At 45.3% G+C, this 16,258-nt stretch overlaps 1 protein-coding gene across 1 annotated transcript in view; it reads left to right on the plus strand.

The window, feature by feature from the left end:
- The first annotated feature begins 15,588 nt into the window (after positions 1-15,588).
- The window catches only part of ZDHHC15 (zinc finger DHHC-type containing 15), a 15,373-nt gene continuing 14,703 nt past the window's right edge, over positions 15,589-16,258 (plus strand). Inside the window, exon 1 of the mRNA XM_027896623.1 lies at positions 15,589-15,721. Coding sequence (XP_027752424.1) covers positions 15,589-15,721 — 133 coding nt within the window. The remainder of the gene's footprint in view (positions 15,722-16,258) is intronic.

Here is a 16,258-nt window from a genome sequence, read left to right on the forward strand (position 1 = left end):
CTGCTGCCAGGTCAGCTGTGACAAAAGGTAGCTTACTTTCTGTAAAGAGAGAATAACCATGGAACAGGCCAAATTAAATGTTTTAGCAGCAAAATTATTATATATTAAAATATTCTTGACCAGAATTCTGTGCTGGTTGCTGCATAGCTGCAGTTGTTTCATCCATACCTGGTCATTAGAACTGGCCAAACCTGGGCTTTCAACAATAATTAGGTATTTTCAACTAGTTCATCACATTGACATAGGTCAATTAGGTTATTGATTAGGACTAATAAATAACCTTGGAGAAAAAGACACCTTACAATGTTTTTACCCTCAGTTTTGCAATGCTATTTAAAAGAATATCTAGCAGACAAGGGGAATATTTAGGTGAATTTAATCTGATTTGAGTTATGCAGAACTACCCTGTCTTCATCTGTCAATCTCAAACACAGGAATACAAAACTGTCATTGCACCAGAGCAGCAGCAACCGATTCTGAAACATGTGAGGATGGTGATTACCTCCAGCAGCTCTCCAGGGGTTGTCTTTTGACAGGACTCCCACTAATGAAGAATCATCCAGATTTGTAAGCAGCTTTTTGGTTTTTAGGGATGTCTCCTTTGGGTTTGTGTTCCATCCCAGCCCAGGAAGGGCTGTGGGAGCAGCAGGAGCAGGACTGGTGCAGCAGGCTGGGTGTGGGCAGGAGGCAGCTGCGGGAGGAGGAACACCCTGGATGGGGTTGGAAGAGCTGGGTTTGCCTCTTTCAGCTGAAGCCAAGAGAGGAGAGCAAAATCCAGTTGGGGTGGGAGCACAGGAAGGGAAGCAGCTAAAGGTGTTGGGAGGCTTAAATCATCACAGCTGCCTTTTTCCATCCGTTCTTGTTTTGCCTCTTCTGAATTCCGACACCTACACAATACTCTGTCTTTCGAAAACAATGTTGGAGTTCCCGACATTGAACTCTGCAAACAAGTGTGTTCTCAATTAAGGGAAGAACTTCTCCTGCCCCCTCCCCCACCTCGATCCAAGAGCTTGGCTCCGATGTTCTGGCCTCCAGAGGAATCACACCAGCACATTTTTCAGAAGGTTTCCCCCTCCCAAAATCCCATTGAATGGCTGTTTCTTATAAACCAGTGGAGATAATTTCATGGCTTTTCCCTTTCATGGCCACCCACCTCCTCTTCCCAGCTAGCCCTGATATAAAAAGACAAATCCTTTCCCATTCACATCAAAAGCAGGAGGGTCGCCCCGTGTCACCTACCCTGGGATTTTGACTCAAGTTATTCAGGAAAAAAAAAATTAATGGAAAGAGCAGCTTGGCTTTAACTCCAGCACAGTGTGTGTCACCGAGAGTTTTCAGGGTCATCGACAGATCAGTTTCATAGACCAAACAGATAAATAGGCACAAGTTTTTCTTTATTATTATTGTTGGTAATTGGTTCATGCCAGAAGTGTGCTGAGTGCTCTACAGAGGATACCAACCCTTCCTCAGGGAACACAGGCTCTAAGCTGGACATGTGTTTTGTATATTTGCAGTGTGTACTCAGGCACCTCCAGCGCTGGATAGGCACTTTTAAAAACAAATTTCAAGTAATAACAATAACACGCTGAGTGATAACAACAGGCATGAGGGTGAGAGGAGGACGAGGGTTACAAAAATAAAGATCATGTGAATTGTTTGCTTTATGTCACACACCAGGCTTGGGATCTCTCTGTTTTTCTTTTCCTTTGAATGCTTTTGTCATTCCTTTCTCCTTGGCAAGAAAAGCTGACAGACTTCAGAGGCAGAGGAACTGCTGCTGGAGTAAAGGAGCAACGAGGCAGAGGAAAGGGGCTCTTCCTGCTGATACCTGAAAAACCTCTGGCCTTGCTGCAAGTTGAAGGGGAATGAAGAAAATCTGAACACAATTTCTCTCATCTCTGGTGTAGGAGGTTGTCCCTAGTACAGGGTTACATTCTTGAAAGGCCTTTCTTCAGTCTTATTCCAGCTGCCACCAACAATAGTGGAGGTTTGTGAAAGCAAGAGAAAAACAGCACAAAGCTCCCAGGACTCAGCACTTACTGAAATGAGATTTCTGTGCTCATTCTCAGGTCAGAACATTTACCTGGTTCTACATGGACCTGGTGCCTTTCCCTTAAGCTGCTCAGTGGGTTCCTCAGTGCTTGGAGCAATCCCCTCATAGGGTGGGTGTTTCCATGACACCTTTGGTCCTCAGCAACAGCTGGAGCACCCTGTGCTTCTGCATGGTTGGTTCAATCTTCATCAGATCCCTTCCTGAGCATCCCTTCTGGTGCATCTCACCAGCACCTCGGCCTAAGCTCCTGGTTGTTGCTGTTTGCTGGTGTGTGGTTTGTTGGAATCTTCCTGCAGGGAACCCACAGCCAGTGGGGAGCTGGGGTGCTGTCCCAGGGATTACACAGCACACAGAACCCTGGAACAAATCCAGCAGCAGGATTCATTGTGGAGCCTTGCAAAGGAGTAGGATTCTCAGAGTGCTCCAGATTCTGAAAACACAGCTTGTAGTGCCTGAAATCTTCCTGTTCCAGGCAGACCCCGAGGGCTTTTCAACTCTTTCCCCTTATTTTGCACGTGGGCTCAAGAGGCTCTTAAGGGCTGTCTCCAAACTGGGGGTCTTATGAAGAGCACAGAGGTGTCCCAGGCAGCTTCACACCCCCGCTGCTGCCCCAGGCAGAGGGGACAGCCCAACCCCAGCGCAAAACCCGAGCTTGTGTCAGCATTTTTGCTGGTTGCTGGAGCAGCCCTTGGGGCAGCACCACTGCCTGCTTGGGTTTGGAAGAACCAGAAGATAGCTGGACTCATGGCAGGACTCACTGGGTCCTGTTTGGCCTCAAAAAGCAGGTTGTAAACTTACTACGCAGTTTGACAGGGGTCTCCTTAGAAAAGTGACTTTTCTCCTCTCTCACATCCTGCAGATCCCTTCTACCCCAGCACATTCCTGCCACTGCATTCCCAGTGCCAATGCAGGAGCCTGCCAGGAGCTGTGCTCTGTATGTGCTTTTGTTTCCAGTTAACTCTATTCTTTTTCCCTGGTAAGCACTTGAGAAATGCTGTGGCCTGTAGATACAGAAAAAAAATTTTTACATTTTTACATTTTCTCCATTGTGTGAATAAGTCAGTTGCTAATAAAGCCAATTCCTTTATCAGATGATGTTTGCAAAAATATTTGTTGCACATGCTGGAATTAATTTTTTTTATCAGTTATTTACCTCTTGTGGGGATTACAATGGGCTGTGCTTCATCTGATAACTTTTGCAGCTTATTAGAAGTGAATTTACTGGCTGTGAACAGTTGAATAATACGAAACTCACAGAAGAAACAAGCTGCACCATCCATGGTGTAACAACCTCTCTTAAATTAGCTCTGGCCAAAGTTCATATTTCACAATCCACTAAATAGCTTTCTTATGGATCATAAGATGAACATACACCGAGTGAGGCAACTGAGTTTACAATATCTTTGGTATAAGGTGAACACTTTCTAACAGATCATGACATTATCAAAGTGCTATTTGAAATTAGCTCCATATGCTGCAGCAAGGCTGCAAGATTTCACCCAGAATTTCATTTTCAAATGTTTTTCATTCGAGTTCACTGAGGGCAAATTGGAAACATTTGGGTATATCCCACTTATGGATCTGTTAAGACCCACTTAACTGTAACATGTGGGTGTGTGGGGAGAGAGGAAAGGGAGCTGCAGGATGGGGTGAGCAGGGATAACTCTATCTGCTGCTGGCTTGGGTGTGTGTTTGCCAGGGATTGCACAAACACTGCTGTGAACCCACACTCGCTGTCCATGACTCCAAGGCAAATGCGGTGATCTTAGAATTGTCTTTTTTTGTGATTGTTGGGTAATAAATGCGTCAGAAATCCAATTGGCTTGTAACTATTTCCTTTCTTTAAAAGAAACTCTATGAGGGACTCTGTGTTGCAGAGAAGGATTCATGTATCTTATTTCACAGACTTGAGGAGCTGAGGAAGGGACCAAACTGCTTCAGTGGCCGCTGGCTGCAGAGATGAGGATGTTTTGGGGAGCTTTGTGACACTTTTAGGCTCATAGTATTACTTATGTGAACATTCTGCATCTGCTACCAGGAATGTGTAGAAAAAACTGTGGTGTAGCAGCAGTGCTAACCAGTCTTTTTAGCTGTTTGTAGAAGATGTTATGAAGGACTTTAATTTGGACCCCAGGGCTGGACTCGATGGTCCCTGTGGGTCCCTTCCAACTCGGGATATTCTATGATTCTATGGATAGTGATAATTCATATTTACAGGTCATATAGAATAATAGCTGAAGAGGAGAAGTGCAAATTTCTTAGTGCTCATTCACTTCTGCATTTACATTTATCTGTGATATTTAATTATGGGCAGAAACACAGATTATTATTTGCATTAAGTATCTTGGTACCTGTCCGGTCCTATTAAATCTACTCAGCTTTAGTGGTGCTGGCAGTATTTTTGTAGGTTTAAAAAGTTCTCATCATTTGTGGGGTTTTATCACACTGTTTCTAACAGCTTTTCAGTGTCAGACAGGATCTTTTTCCTAAGGGGGAAACGCAGAAAACTGTTGTCGGGAAGCACCAGAAGATGGGACGCAACAGGTCCAGCACAGCAGAAACAGCGTCAGGGGAGGTGATTGCTCAGCTTGCCCGTGGCTGGGACTGTGTGGTCCTCACTTTGAAAGTTCTATTCACCTAAAATCTCCAGTTGCTGTCCCCTCAGCACGAGTGTTTCTGAGCCGGGCAGCAGGCCTGGAGTGGAGCCGCACACGTGCACACCTTCCCATCTGCTGTTTCATGGATCACTCGCAGGAGCTGTTACCGAGCAGCAGCCCTATCAGGGCTCCATTTTATAAAGAGGAAGGGCTGTGTTACTCATTTTGGGTTCCAAAAAAAAAAAAAAAAATCATTTGTTTTGCATTCCCAGAAGGTACTTTTATTCTTCCAGAAAGGTCAAGCAGAAACATTGATGTAAGTCCTGTTTATGGCAATTTTGTTAGATTTCCAGCAACTGCAGTGGAACAGATTTATAACAAGTGTGTTTCTCTCTGGGGTGATAACCATTAGTCAAAATATGCTTTCTCATATTTCCTCTACATAAACACAAATATGTTTTAGGATTCAAACTTACTGGGCTTGAGGATTCCCACAGCTACATCTCATTAGTGGTTCAGAAGGCTGTGCTAGCCGTGGTTTCAATTTGGGATTGCAAAGGTTTTGTTAGGGGAAAGAACTTCAACCAGACCAGAGGGGTGAAAAACAGGATAATATTCCACGTGTGGGCTGTGGTCCTGAACAAAACAGCAACAAGCAGGAGAAGTGTGATCCTTGTGATTCGAGGTGCCGAGGATCCAGGCGGGTCTGTGTTTGGAGCCCAGGTCTGGGCTGGGATGGAGATCAGAAGTTGGGAAGAAGATCAGAAGTTGTGACTAACATAGCCCTGGTGATAAATAAGTTATATATTCCCACTTTAGTCTCATTTCTGCATTCACAGGACTTCTCTTGAAATAACCTGATCGTTAATCTAGGGAGTGTCCAGATAAAGAGGCAAAAACCAGTCGAGCTGAAATGACATTTTAGATCTCCCCATAATAATGAACTGGCCACGAATTAATTATTGACAGAAAAACCTCCTGTGAAGCCTTAGGAGGACATGTCTGCAGAGTGTGTCAGTTTTCTTCTTCCACATCCATCTAAGTGTGAGGTGTGTACAGACACAAAAACTGGTTTTATGAGAATTTTAGAACTAGGACGCCTTAAACTCTGCATTTAAATGCAAGGCTCACTGATGTACTTGGAACAAAAGCCAATAAAACTGCCAAGCGCAAAAGTCCCTTTTCTTCCTCCTGCTGCAGTGGAAGTGCAGCTGTTTGAAATGCACAGCTCCCCCTTCGTGGGGTCTACCAGTAAATGCATCCGAGATTTTTTTGGAAGCAACACCTCCAGTTGATTCGACACGTCCTGGGACCTGAGCGAGCTGAAACAGAACGGCAGGACAAGGTTCCAAGGAGCAGCGTGAAGGGCGTTGTTCTGTATCACTGTGCTAAAAGCACTCTAACTACAATTTAGCAGGGAAAAAGCTGGCGAAATCCTCCCTCCTGCAGTCTGCCAATATTCCTGAGAGCTCTTGGGGCTCATCGGCAGCACAGGGGGAGAGTGAATCCAGTGGTGATATTATGTTCCCAACGTTTGGGGCCAGAACTTGTTTTTCACACGGCACTTCAAGACAAGTATTTTGTTTTTCCCACAGATTAGAATGGACGATTGACAGTAAATTCCAGTTTTTCTCAGGGTCATCAGCTGAGATTCCCAACACCCATCCTGTTCCTTGCACCCACAGTCCAGAAGAGCTGGAGCTTAAAAGGGATGTGGGCTGCCAAAGGTGGGTTTAACCAGCAGCACCCACTACATTATTATTGATTTTATTTTATTATTTTTTTACTTTGAAGACTAAAAGCCACAATTCCAGGTATTTTGAAGTGTACTGGTTTTATAGGAAATGGATTTATTGGAGATTCGTAACAATGTGAACAAAACATTCATCCCTGGTAGACTCAGTGGTATCCCAGTGAACAGAACTTGCTGTTACCCAGGGCTGAAGCTGAAGACGGATCACATGCCAGGCCAGAAGAGAAATAATCTTTGCTAGGAATAGAGAACAGTTTGAATCACACAATACTCACCAAATCTTCTTTACTATCTGATTAATGGAATACCAACAAGCTAAAAACAGTGAAACGGGGGTGAAGAATTAAATCATGATTTTGGAAATCACTTGCAGTGTGACTAGATTTTCACCAGAATTTTGACAAGTAGGATAAGTTTAGGAGTAAAACCATGGGGGTAACATGGTCTTTTCTTCTGATTATTTTAGTTACATCTCATGAGTCACAGACTTTATACCCCAACTTCTCTACCCTGAAGTATCTATCAGATAATGAAAGCAAAGGAAATGTACTGGAATTGCAGGCAAAAGAATAATGAAAAAAACGGACATTTTCTCTAAACCATAGTAAAATTAACAATGTTATTCATTAGAATACGATGGACAGAGCCATGCAGAGTCTGCTAAGGACAGCTGAGGAGACACATCTGGGTGATTCCCACTAGAACATGATCCCCTGTGCGCACCACAATCATTCTGGGTCTGTCTGTCACTGCTGGCATGGTTGAACATTACGAAAAGAAAAACAGGGGGGAAGATTGTCATGACTGACATGGGATTAAAGGATTAAGTAATTACAACTTGGATAAATTACAATTAAGGATGAGAAAACCTTCTGAGGGTAATTGAAGTTGAGCTCTGGAGAGGGAGCAAAACTATCCAGTGTTTTCCGTGGGGCCACAGGTAGGAAATGGAGAAAAAGATCCTGAGGGTAAAAAGTGAAACTGGCTCCAGTTGTTCTGGTTAAGGTGGTACAAGTTTCATCACCAAGTCTTTTATATTCCAATGTCATATATATATATATATATTTTATGCTGTAGAGGCTGATCTGTCACTGTTAGATGTGCAAAATAGATCTGAGGTAATTAATAGCTGTGAATTGTCTTCTGTGTGTGCAGTGCTCTGCGTCCATGCAGCTCTGAGAGGCTACCAGAGGAAAAGGGTCATGGAAGTGAACATTCATCAGCCATGATGTATTTTAGGAAAATATCTTACAGATATTGCAGTAGATTCTGGGGGGATTTTCCGTATGTTTTCCGAGTCAAGAGTTAAAACACCAAAAAAACTGTTTGCAGGACCAAAACTTTTGTATGTCTTGGATTTTTGTAGCTTTAGATAAGCAAATATTTTAATAGGTCTTTTTTTCCAATAAATCAACAATTCCAGTGTCCTTGCAAGAGTTTCAGAGCTGATTACAAGTATCAGACTTCCCAGGGTACTGTGGAATTCATTCTAGCAATCCAATGTAATTAATTCTGTTTTCAAACTAATTACCAGCCTGATGCAGGTTCTGAAGCTTGGAAGAAACCTCAGATGTAAACGAGACTGGAGCATCCTCTAGGAGGGGGATACAAATCCTTGAAAAAAAAGGAGGAAGAAAAGTCATTGACACGGATAATGACGGCATTGATTTTAAAAAAAAATGCCTAAAAATGAAGCTTTCATTTCTTCCAAAGTCTCTCCTGGCAGTTTGTGGAGGAGCTGCAGTGTGTTTGAGAGGCTGGTATTTCTTCCTGTGTTTGAATGCAGTGCAAGCTGTGGAGCAGTGGCTAAAGGAATGTGGCCACTGCTGCTCTAGGGAAGTGCAAAACCTGATAAATCAGCTCAGAATGTTCAGTTGGTGTTTTACTTTCAGAGGCTGAACTGCTGGGGACACACCAGATCTGTTCCCTGGGGTTTATCAGTGTGAAACTGTGAAAGAAAAAACTCCAGTGAGATACACAAAACTACATAAATAGACAAAGACAGCTGCTTTTTCCACGTGAGTGGTTCTGTAGGCAAGAGAGCTTGTCTTGGATGCCGAAAATGCCTCCCTGGAGTTCATTAAGGAGGCTCCTTGCAGTGATCAGTCCAAGCCAGCGTGTTCTGCGCCAGGGATCATTAACAGGGATCATCAGAAGGACCATCCTGCTGGATTTCTGGAGTCTGGATCCCAGACAGGCTCTTCTTCAGGCACTGCCTGGAAAACAGTGCCCTTGGTGCTCTGCCCCTGCCCTGAGCTTTCAGCAGCAGAGCACAGGTTCTCCTCACTGAAATACACTTTATTCCAGGATTTTGCAAAGGGAAATCCTGCAGGGACCACAAACAGTGTTTTCGAGTCTATACCTTGAGTAGGAACACAGGTTGTGTTGCTCTCCTGATTTCCTTGAGATCTGTCTTTCTCCAGTGCCTGAGGATAAACCCCAGTAATTTGAAATTTGCATCCATATTATCTGCTGCCTTCCCCATCCACGTGCACCATCTCCAAGAGCCCAGGGCAAAGATGCCATCATACTCAGTCACTGCCCAACCAGGTGCAGTCAGGAGATCTAAGAGAATGTTAATAAAATGTCTGATGAAGAACAAAAAAAAAAAAATAAACAAACCTGCTGTTGTGCCTGTAAGAATTGCTGCTGCCAGGAAATTAAAAAATTACACGTGGCAGATGCTGCCTGGTTGCACTCAGCACTGCTGTTCAGCTCCGAGACCGAGGCCACCAGGTACAAAGAAAAATCGTGTAAATTGATTTGTAAAAAATAACCCAAAAGCTGGTGTGATTACAAAGGTGTCACTCTCTTCTGTGCATCTCTGAGATGCAATATTTTTATGGCTTAAAACACAACTCTGAGAAATCTGTGGCATCTCACCCTTGAAAGATGGCATAGACCTAAATTATAAAAAAAAAAAAAAGGAGTTTTGCTGAAGCCTCACCACAGTCAGAGGACACCAAGCTCCATAATATGTTGTTTTAAAAGATAAGGAAATCATGAATTGGCTGGAAATGTGTTTATCTGCTCGCAAAGCTCAGTAGTGTGGTGGAAAAAACATGCTGGAGAGTGTTTGAAAGAGGCACAGATTAAAAAAAGGAATCACAGAATGCAGTTATTTTAGAAACCAGCAACTGTGGATCCTGCTGCAGTGGAAGAACGGGATCCACAGAAGAACTGGGTCAAAAAGGTCCTATTTTTCTCATAGATCTGCTCCATCAGACACTGCTGTCACTCCTGCCTGTGTCAGGTGTTTCTCTCCCTCCCCACCCTTCTCTTGGAGAGAGACCCCCTTTGCTTTGCCTCTGCAAAAGAAAAAGACCCCATTGGATCAGTAGACTCAGTTACTGCCAATTAATTGGTTAATCCAGTGTCAAAAAGCAAATGCCTGTGATAAAACATCAGGATCCACCTGGTGATTGCAGGAGAAGAGGAGGGATGGGGAAGGCAGGTTTGTTGTAGGTGTTTAGAATGACATTTGTTCTGATATTTTGCCTTTAAAAGGTATGGAAAGATACATATCTACCGTCTTGTTAAAGAGGATGTTATTTAGGGTGCAAAATTAAGAACTCAGAAAATAGAAAATGTAGCATTTATGGTATTTCATGGGACTTTTAACCTACATCTGCATTAAACGTGCATTTGATCAGATTTGAATCTCAGTGGAGCCTGTGAAGACAGGAGTTGGGAGGAAATACTTCAATCCACATTCGGGCAAGGCTATACATGTGACAAAACAAGATTACGACTTTTCATCCCCGGATTTATTTTTTTCTGTCGTTATTCTGACACCGAGACTCTCCCGTTTCTGTGGAGATTGAGCAGTTCTGGAGCTGGATGGACCTGGATCCTGGTTTGGGATTGTGTGGACTCCAGCACCCTCTAATGGTGCCAGCCCTCGCTCGCTGCACGATCCTAAATCCTACAAAAAAAACCCCGACTCTATTTGTAGTAACGAGACCAACTCTGCTGCAAGTGGCCGATGTTTCACTCGGTGGCAATTAACAGTTTTGTGCTACTTCGAACAGCTTTAGCTGCAATCTGTGCTGTCAGACCTTGTCACAAACTCCATAAATCCTGCCCGGGTTTCCACACTCAGTTAGGGTAAAATGTTGTAGCGGGGGATGGGATGAATGAGGAATCCGAGTGTGCAGGGGATGAGCAGGAGCAAGGACAGCCCGTGTGCAGCCTGGCAGGGCTGGCACTGCCAGGTAGGACAAAGCAAGCTGGGAAACTTATGGGGGAAAAGTCGATCCACCTGGGTTTTAATTATAGGGGGGGGGGGATAATTGTGTAAATCTAACTTTTCCCCCAGAGCTACAGAGAGAGATCTTAAAACTGTGTGTTCAAACACAACTCTGTTCACGTTGTTAGAGCTCTGCTGATTTACAGGAGTGTGTTCTAGCAGTTTCCTTTGTTTACTTTATCCACTGCAAGGTGGAATTGTGGTGCTGTACACAGGTTGTTGGATAAACGTGTGGTTGGACCATTGTATATGTGCACAGGCTGCTGTGAAATGCAGGATTCCCAGTACAGAGCTGCAAAGTCCGACTGAAAATAACCAAAACAGCTTTTCCTGAGGTTTCTGGGAAGGTGTTAATGTGTAAATGTGGGAGCTTAAACCCATACAGTGGAGAGCTTTTGCTGCATATAACCAAAATACAGCTGGCTTGTAGGTCAGCACCACTCAGTCCTCACTGCACCTCCACCATCTCCCAGTACTTGGCTGGAAAAAAAGGGGAAAGAAGGGAAAGTTTTTTGCAATCTGATTGTCTCTGAAGCCAGCAGTAAGAACAATCAGATCTCTTGGGAACTCTGCAGATGCACCTCCTTTTTCCTCTTTAAAAGTGTCCCCTAATCCCAACTCTTTGGCCTGTTAGTCCCTTCTGATGGGACAGCAATCCAACAAAGCTGCTCAATTCCAGCCTGTTTGGAGCCAGCCCCCAAGGCTCCCCAAACCCTCCCAGCTCTAGGACGAACTGTGTGTGAGCTGTAAGTACACACAACACTCTGGGGCACAGCTACAAAACCTCCCCATAGTTCCAGAGCTGTGCATGGCTCTGCACCCAGCTGTTGAATTTCCGTGTTTCTCTAAAAGCTTTGCCTGACTCCTCTGCAGGAGTATTTTTTGATAGAAAGCCCAACTCTGGTAGGATTAGATTTAGCATTTTAGATTACACTGATCTCCCTACCTACAAGTACAGTTTGTGATAGTTCAAGTCAGGATTGAGGTGGGGAGGGTTGCTGTGTTTTCCTGCAATAAAAGGACAGAAATGGGCCAGCCTTTAGGCTGAGTAGCTTTTTTAGATCAGCAGCAGCTCAGGAGCCAGTTGGGGTTGGTTTTAGTTCCCTTTTTAGCTCATGGATTATCAAATGCTCTTGGATCTCTCTGATAAGCAAAACCACGTGTAACCTACCCAGATATAATTATGTCTGACAATAAAAAAAAAAACCCTACCCCTAATTTTACATGCACTGGCTTAGAAGTAGTTTGAAAAGCTGGATGTGCACAAGGTTTGGCTCATTTTGTGATGGGTTGTAGCTTTCTTCACACCCTCAGGGCTTGCTTGTATTACAAGCTCAAACAAGATCTGGAAATGAGCAGTGGGGAAGTAACTTGTGCAACTTTGGTTCCCTGGATTAGAATATAATTTCAAAATTCATACTGCAGTCTGGGCACAGTTTCACATTCAGAACTGCATTTTCCAGTTGTGTCTTTTTTAACAGGATGAGACAACAAAGCTTTTTTTACTGTCAATATTTTTTTAAAAGCTTTCTCTGGAATGACACTGAAAATGGTGCATGTGGTCCTGGGAGGGCTTCTGCAATAGGTGAATGGTTGTCAAAACTGGCATTTGTTTCTTGATTTATTTTAGCTGGTTTTTGGACCAATGACAAAGCCATCTTAGCTGGTGTCAGCTTTGCTCCAGAGTACAGCTCCTGGTGGTGACGTGTTCCCTGGTGCCCACAGATTCTCTGCTGCTAGTGAGTCACCACCATCTCCCTTTCTTTGAGCACTCAAAACGTTGTTTTTTAGAAAAAAAACAAGATGAGCCTTATTTAAATTACCCTTAAGCTGCTGGTACTTGGGGTTTTTTTTTTCCTGCAGTAGTTTGGAAGGTGTAGTTACACTGTGGGTGCAATCACAGCTTCCTGAACTCTGCACAAGTTTGACTCTCTGTTGAAAGAGCTGTGTGAGATGTGTCTTAGCAGGAAAGTGCTCATGGTCAGGATGAAACTTTGAGATATGGATGTTAATTAGGATAATCCCACGTCTTACTTGCAACTGTTGTAGTGGCTGCAGAGCGCAGTGAAGCTGCACACCCAGAGAGGATTATTTTTACTTTGTACAATTGGCTGAAGCTCCACTTTAGATTCAGCATTTATTGTGAATAACATCTGCAGTGTTGATTTCTGAAAAGGGCACGAGGTGCCTTATCCCAGTTATATCTCACCCCAGCTACTTCAAATGAGGAGCTGCCACTTGAACCACAGGTGGAAAAAATACATCCTAAGAACTACAATATTTCAAGGTCACCTGATTATTTTTGTTTTGAAGAGCTGCATTTGGGCACCTCACCTCAGATGAGCTCATGTTCATATGACTAAGTATCCCCCGGAATCCCATGAAACAAGAGAATTTTGAAGATAATCCATGTGGATCTTAGAGCACATAGAAAAACTGGCTGCAGAACAAGAAAAACAGTCTCATTTTATTTGCAGAGGCTTTATCTGAGAAGGTCTGTTGGCTTTTACCACGTTCCTTTGCTGCCTTCCTGCTTCCCATGCACACACACAGGAAAAGCGTGCCATGGATGTTCTGATCATCCCATCTGTCTCAGAGGAGGAGAGCCTGTGAGTTGTTCCAGGTAGTGATTTAGCTCACAGCAGCGATTTTTAAATGTTACTGTGTGCAAAAGCGCTGGTTCTCAGCACTGTGCGGTGAGGGAAGGAGGGAAAGCAAGAGGGCATTCACATCTTCCTCTCCCAAATCCTGAAAACTTTGAGTGTACCTGTCCTGAATCCTCTCCCTGAATCCCCTGGAAGGAGGTTTTTCTTATATATATGTACAAGAATATATGTGTGTACATATATATATGTAAGAATATATGTATATATGTCTGAGATTTCATGCTTAGGGTTACATGCAGCTCAGGCCAGCACATGTTATCATATCTGCAAAGAACTTTTGCCACAGCAGGGACTCCCCAAAACCTTGGTTAAGCTGGACCACACACAGAAAATCAAAACTGCCAAAAGTCTCAATGTTTGTGTTGCATAAAGAATTTAGTAGCCTGAGGAAGAGGAGAATGGTGACTGTACAGACTGAGCAGGTAGAGAGGAGGTTGAGGCAGCTGTCACCTCATCAGTGAACATGTTTTTTGAGAAAACCAGAGGCTGCAGATCATCTCCATCTAAAAAAATATTGAGAGAATTAAATATGGAATTACAAGTGTGGTCTGAGGATTCGGGGGTGGTGTCTGAATTCTGGGATCAGGGCAGGAGAGTGGCAAATGTGGGGACTGTACTCACAAACTGTGAGAGAGGTCGGCAGAGGCAGCACAGCTCCAAGTGTGATCCCAGCCACGGGGAAAGCTGTACAACAACTTCTGAGGGAGAAAAACCTGGTGAACAAAGAGGAAAGTGTCAGAAATGACACCGGGGGGTTGTCAGGAGAACATTCTGCAGAGAAGTCCTTCTCTAGACGGCAGAACTGATTTCCTCACCAGAGGCAATAGAGCAGAGTTAATTAACTGGAGCCTTGACTCAAAGCACATCAATGAGCATGGGAATGAGGGGATTCCTGCAGGAATTCTGTGGAGCAGGCTGGGGCAGCAGGGCATCTTTTGGGGGTTGTTTGTGTACATTAAATGCCATATTCTCAGCATGCTGGAGGGGACTCTCCTTTTTTTCCCACTGGTTGTCTGGTATCTGATCCTCCCATGGACATTCCATAGTAACAAGTAAATGTACATATTTACTCACTGTAGGTGTGTCTGTGTATGTGTGCATTCACATATACACATTCAAGTGTTCAAATGAATAAGGAATAGTAAACAGGTGCTTATTATTACTCATTCATTTGACTGCTTGAATATGTATGTGTGTGTATATATATGCACATATATATATATATACACATAAATCATAGAAGGGTTTGGGTGGGAAAGGACTTTAAAGCTCATCCAGTCCCACCCCCTGCCATGGGCAGGGACACCTTCCACCAGCCCAGGTTGCTCCAGGCCCCGTCCAACCTGGCCTTGGACACTTCCAGGGATCCAGGGGCAGCCACAGCTTCTCTGGGCAACCTGTGCCAGGGCCTGCCCACCCTCAGAGTAAAGATTTTTTTTCCTACTATCCCATCTAAACCTGCTGTCTTTCAATTCAAGCCCCTCCTGTGCACACACAGCAGCCCAGACCCACCTGGTGTTTGGGGTCCTGGTGGTGTTTATTATTTGGGGTCCTGGTGGTGTTTATTTGGGGTCCCAGTGGTGTTTCTTTGGGATCTCTGTGCTCAGGGGTGTTTGTTTGAGGTCTCTGAGTTTGGCGGTATGTATGTGTTTGGGATCCCAGCGGTGGTTATTTGGGATCCCAGCCGTGGTTTTGGGATCCCAGACATGTTTTTGGGATCCTAGTGGTGGTTTTTTGGGATCCTAGTGGTGGTTTTTTGAGACCCTAGCCGTGGTTTTGGGATTCCAGTGTTGGTTTTGTGGGATCCCAGCCGTGTTTACTTGGGATCTCAGCGGTGTTTTTTAACATCCCAGCCGTGTTTCTGGGATCCCAGCCGTATTTTTAGGATCCCAGCCGTATTTTTAGGATCCCAGCCGTGTTTTTCTGGGATCCCAGCTGTATTTTTGTGATCCCAGCCGTATTTTTAGGATCCCAGCCGTGTTTTTGGGATCCCAGCCGTGTTTTTGGGATCCCAGCCGTGTTTTTCTGGGATCCCAGCCGTGTTTTTTTGGAATCCCAGCCGTGTTTTTGGGATCCCAGCCGTATTTTTCTGGGATCCCAGCCGTGTTTTTGCGATCCCAGCCGTGTTTTTGCGATCCCAGCCGTGTTTGTTCCCGGTGTGTCCCGTCCCCCCTCAGGCTGGGCCCGGCCCGGCCGGCAGGGGGCGCTGCGGGCAGGCTGCTCAGCCGATGGCCGATGTGGGGGCGGGCAGGCTGCTCAGCCGCGCGCCGATGTGCGCGGGGGCCATGGCGCTGTGGCGGGGGCTGCGCTGCTGCCGCCGCGCCCTCGCCTGGCTGCCCGTGCTGCTCATCGCGCTGCTGCTGCTCTGGTCCTACTACGGATACGTCTGCGAGCTCTGCCTCGGTGAGCGCCCGCCGCGGGGAGAGGGGCCCGCCCGCCCCGGGCCCGCCCCAGGCCGGCGGGTCCCCGCGGGGCTGCGCCGGGCCGGGGCTGCGGGCGATCCCCCCCCCTCCTCCTCATCCCCCTCATCCTCCTCATCCACCCCCTCCTCCTCCCTTTCTTCCTTATCATCATGCTCCTGTTCCCCCCTCTTCTCTTCTTCTTCTTCCCCCTTCTCCTCCTCCTCATCATTCTTCTCCTTCTTTCTCTTCCTCCCCCTTCTCCTCATCCTTCTCCTTCTTCTTCCCCTCCCCTTCCTCCTCTTCTTCTTCTCCTTCTCCTCTTCCTCCTTCTTCTCTTCTCCTCATCCTTCTCCTCCCCCTCGTCGCTTCTCGCCAGTGTGTCCAGGTGTTCCCGGTGTGTCCGGGTGTTCCCGGTGTGTCCGGGTGTTCCGTGGGTGTCCAGGTGTTCCGTGGGTGTCCAGGTGTTCCCGGTGTGTCCGGGTGTTCCGTGGGTATCCAGGTGTTCCCAGTGTGTCCAGGTGTTCCCGGTGTGTCCAGA

The sequence above is a fragment of the Empidonax traillii genome, unplaced genomic scaffold, assembly GCF_003031625.1.
Source record: "Empidonax traillii isolate 1590-97213 ecotype Southwest subspecies unplaced genomic scaffold, ASM303162v1 scaffold505:size591145, whole genome shotgun sequence".
Lineage (NCBI taxonomy): Eukaryota > Metazoa > Chordata > Aves > Passeriformes > Tyrannidae > Empidonax > Empidonax traillii.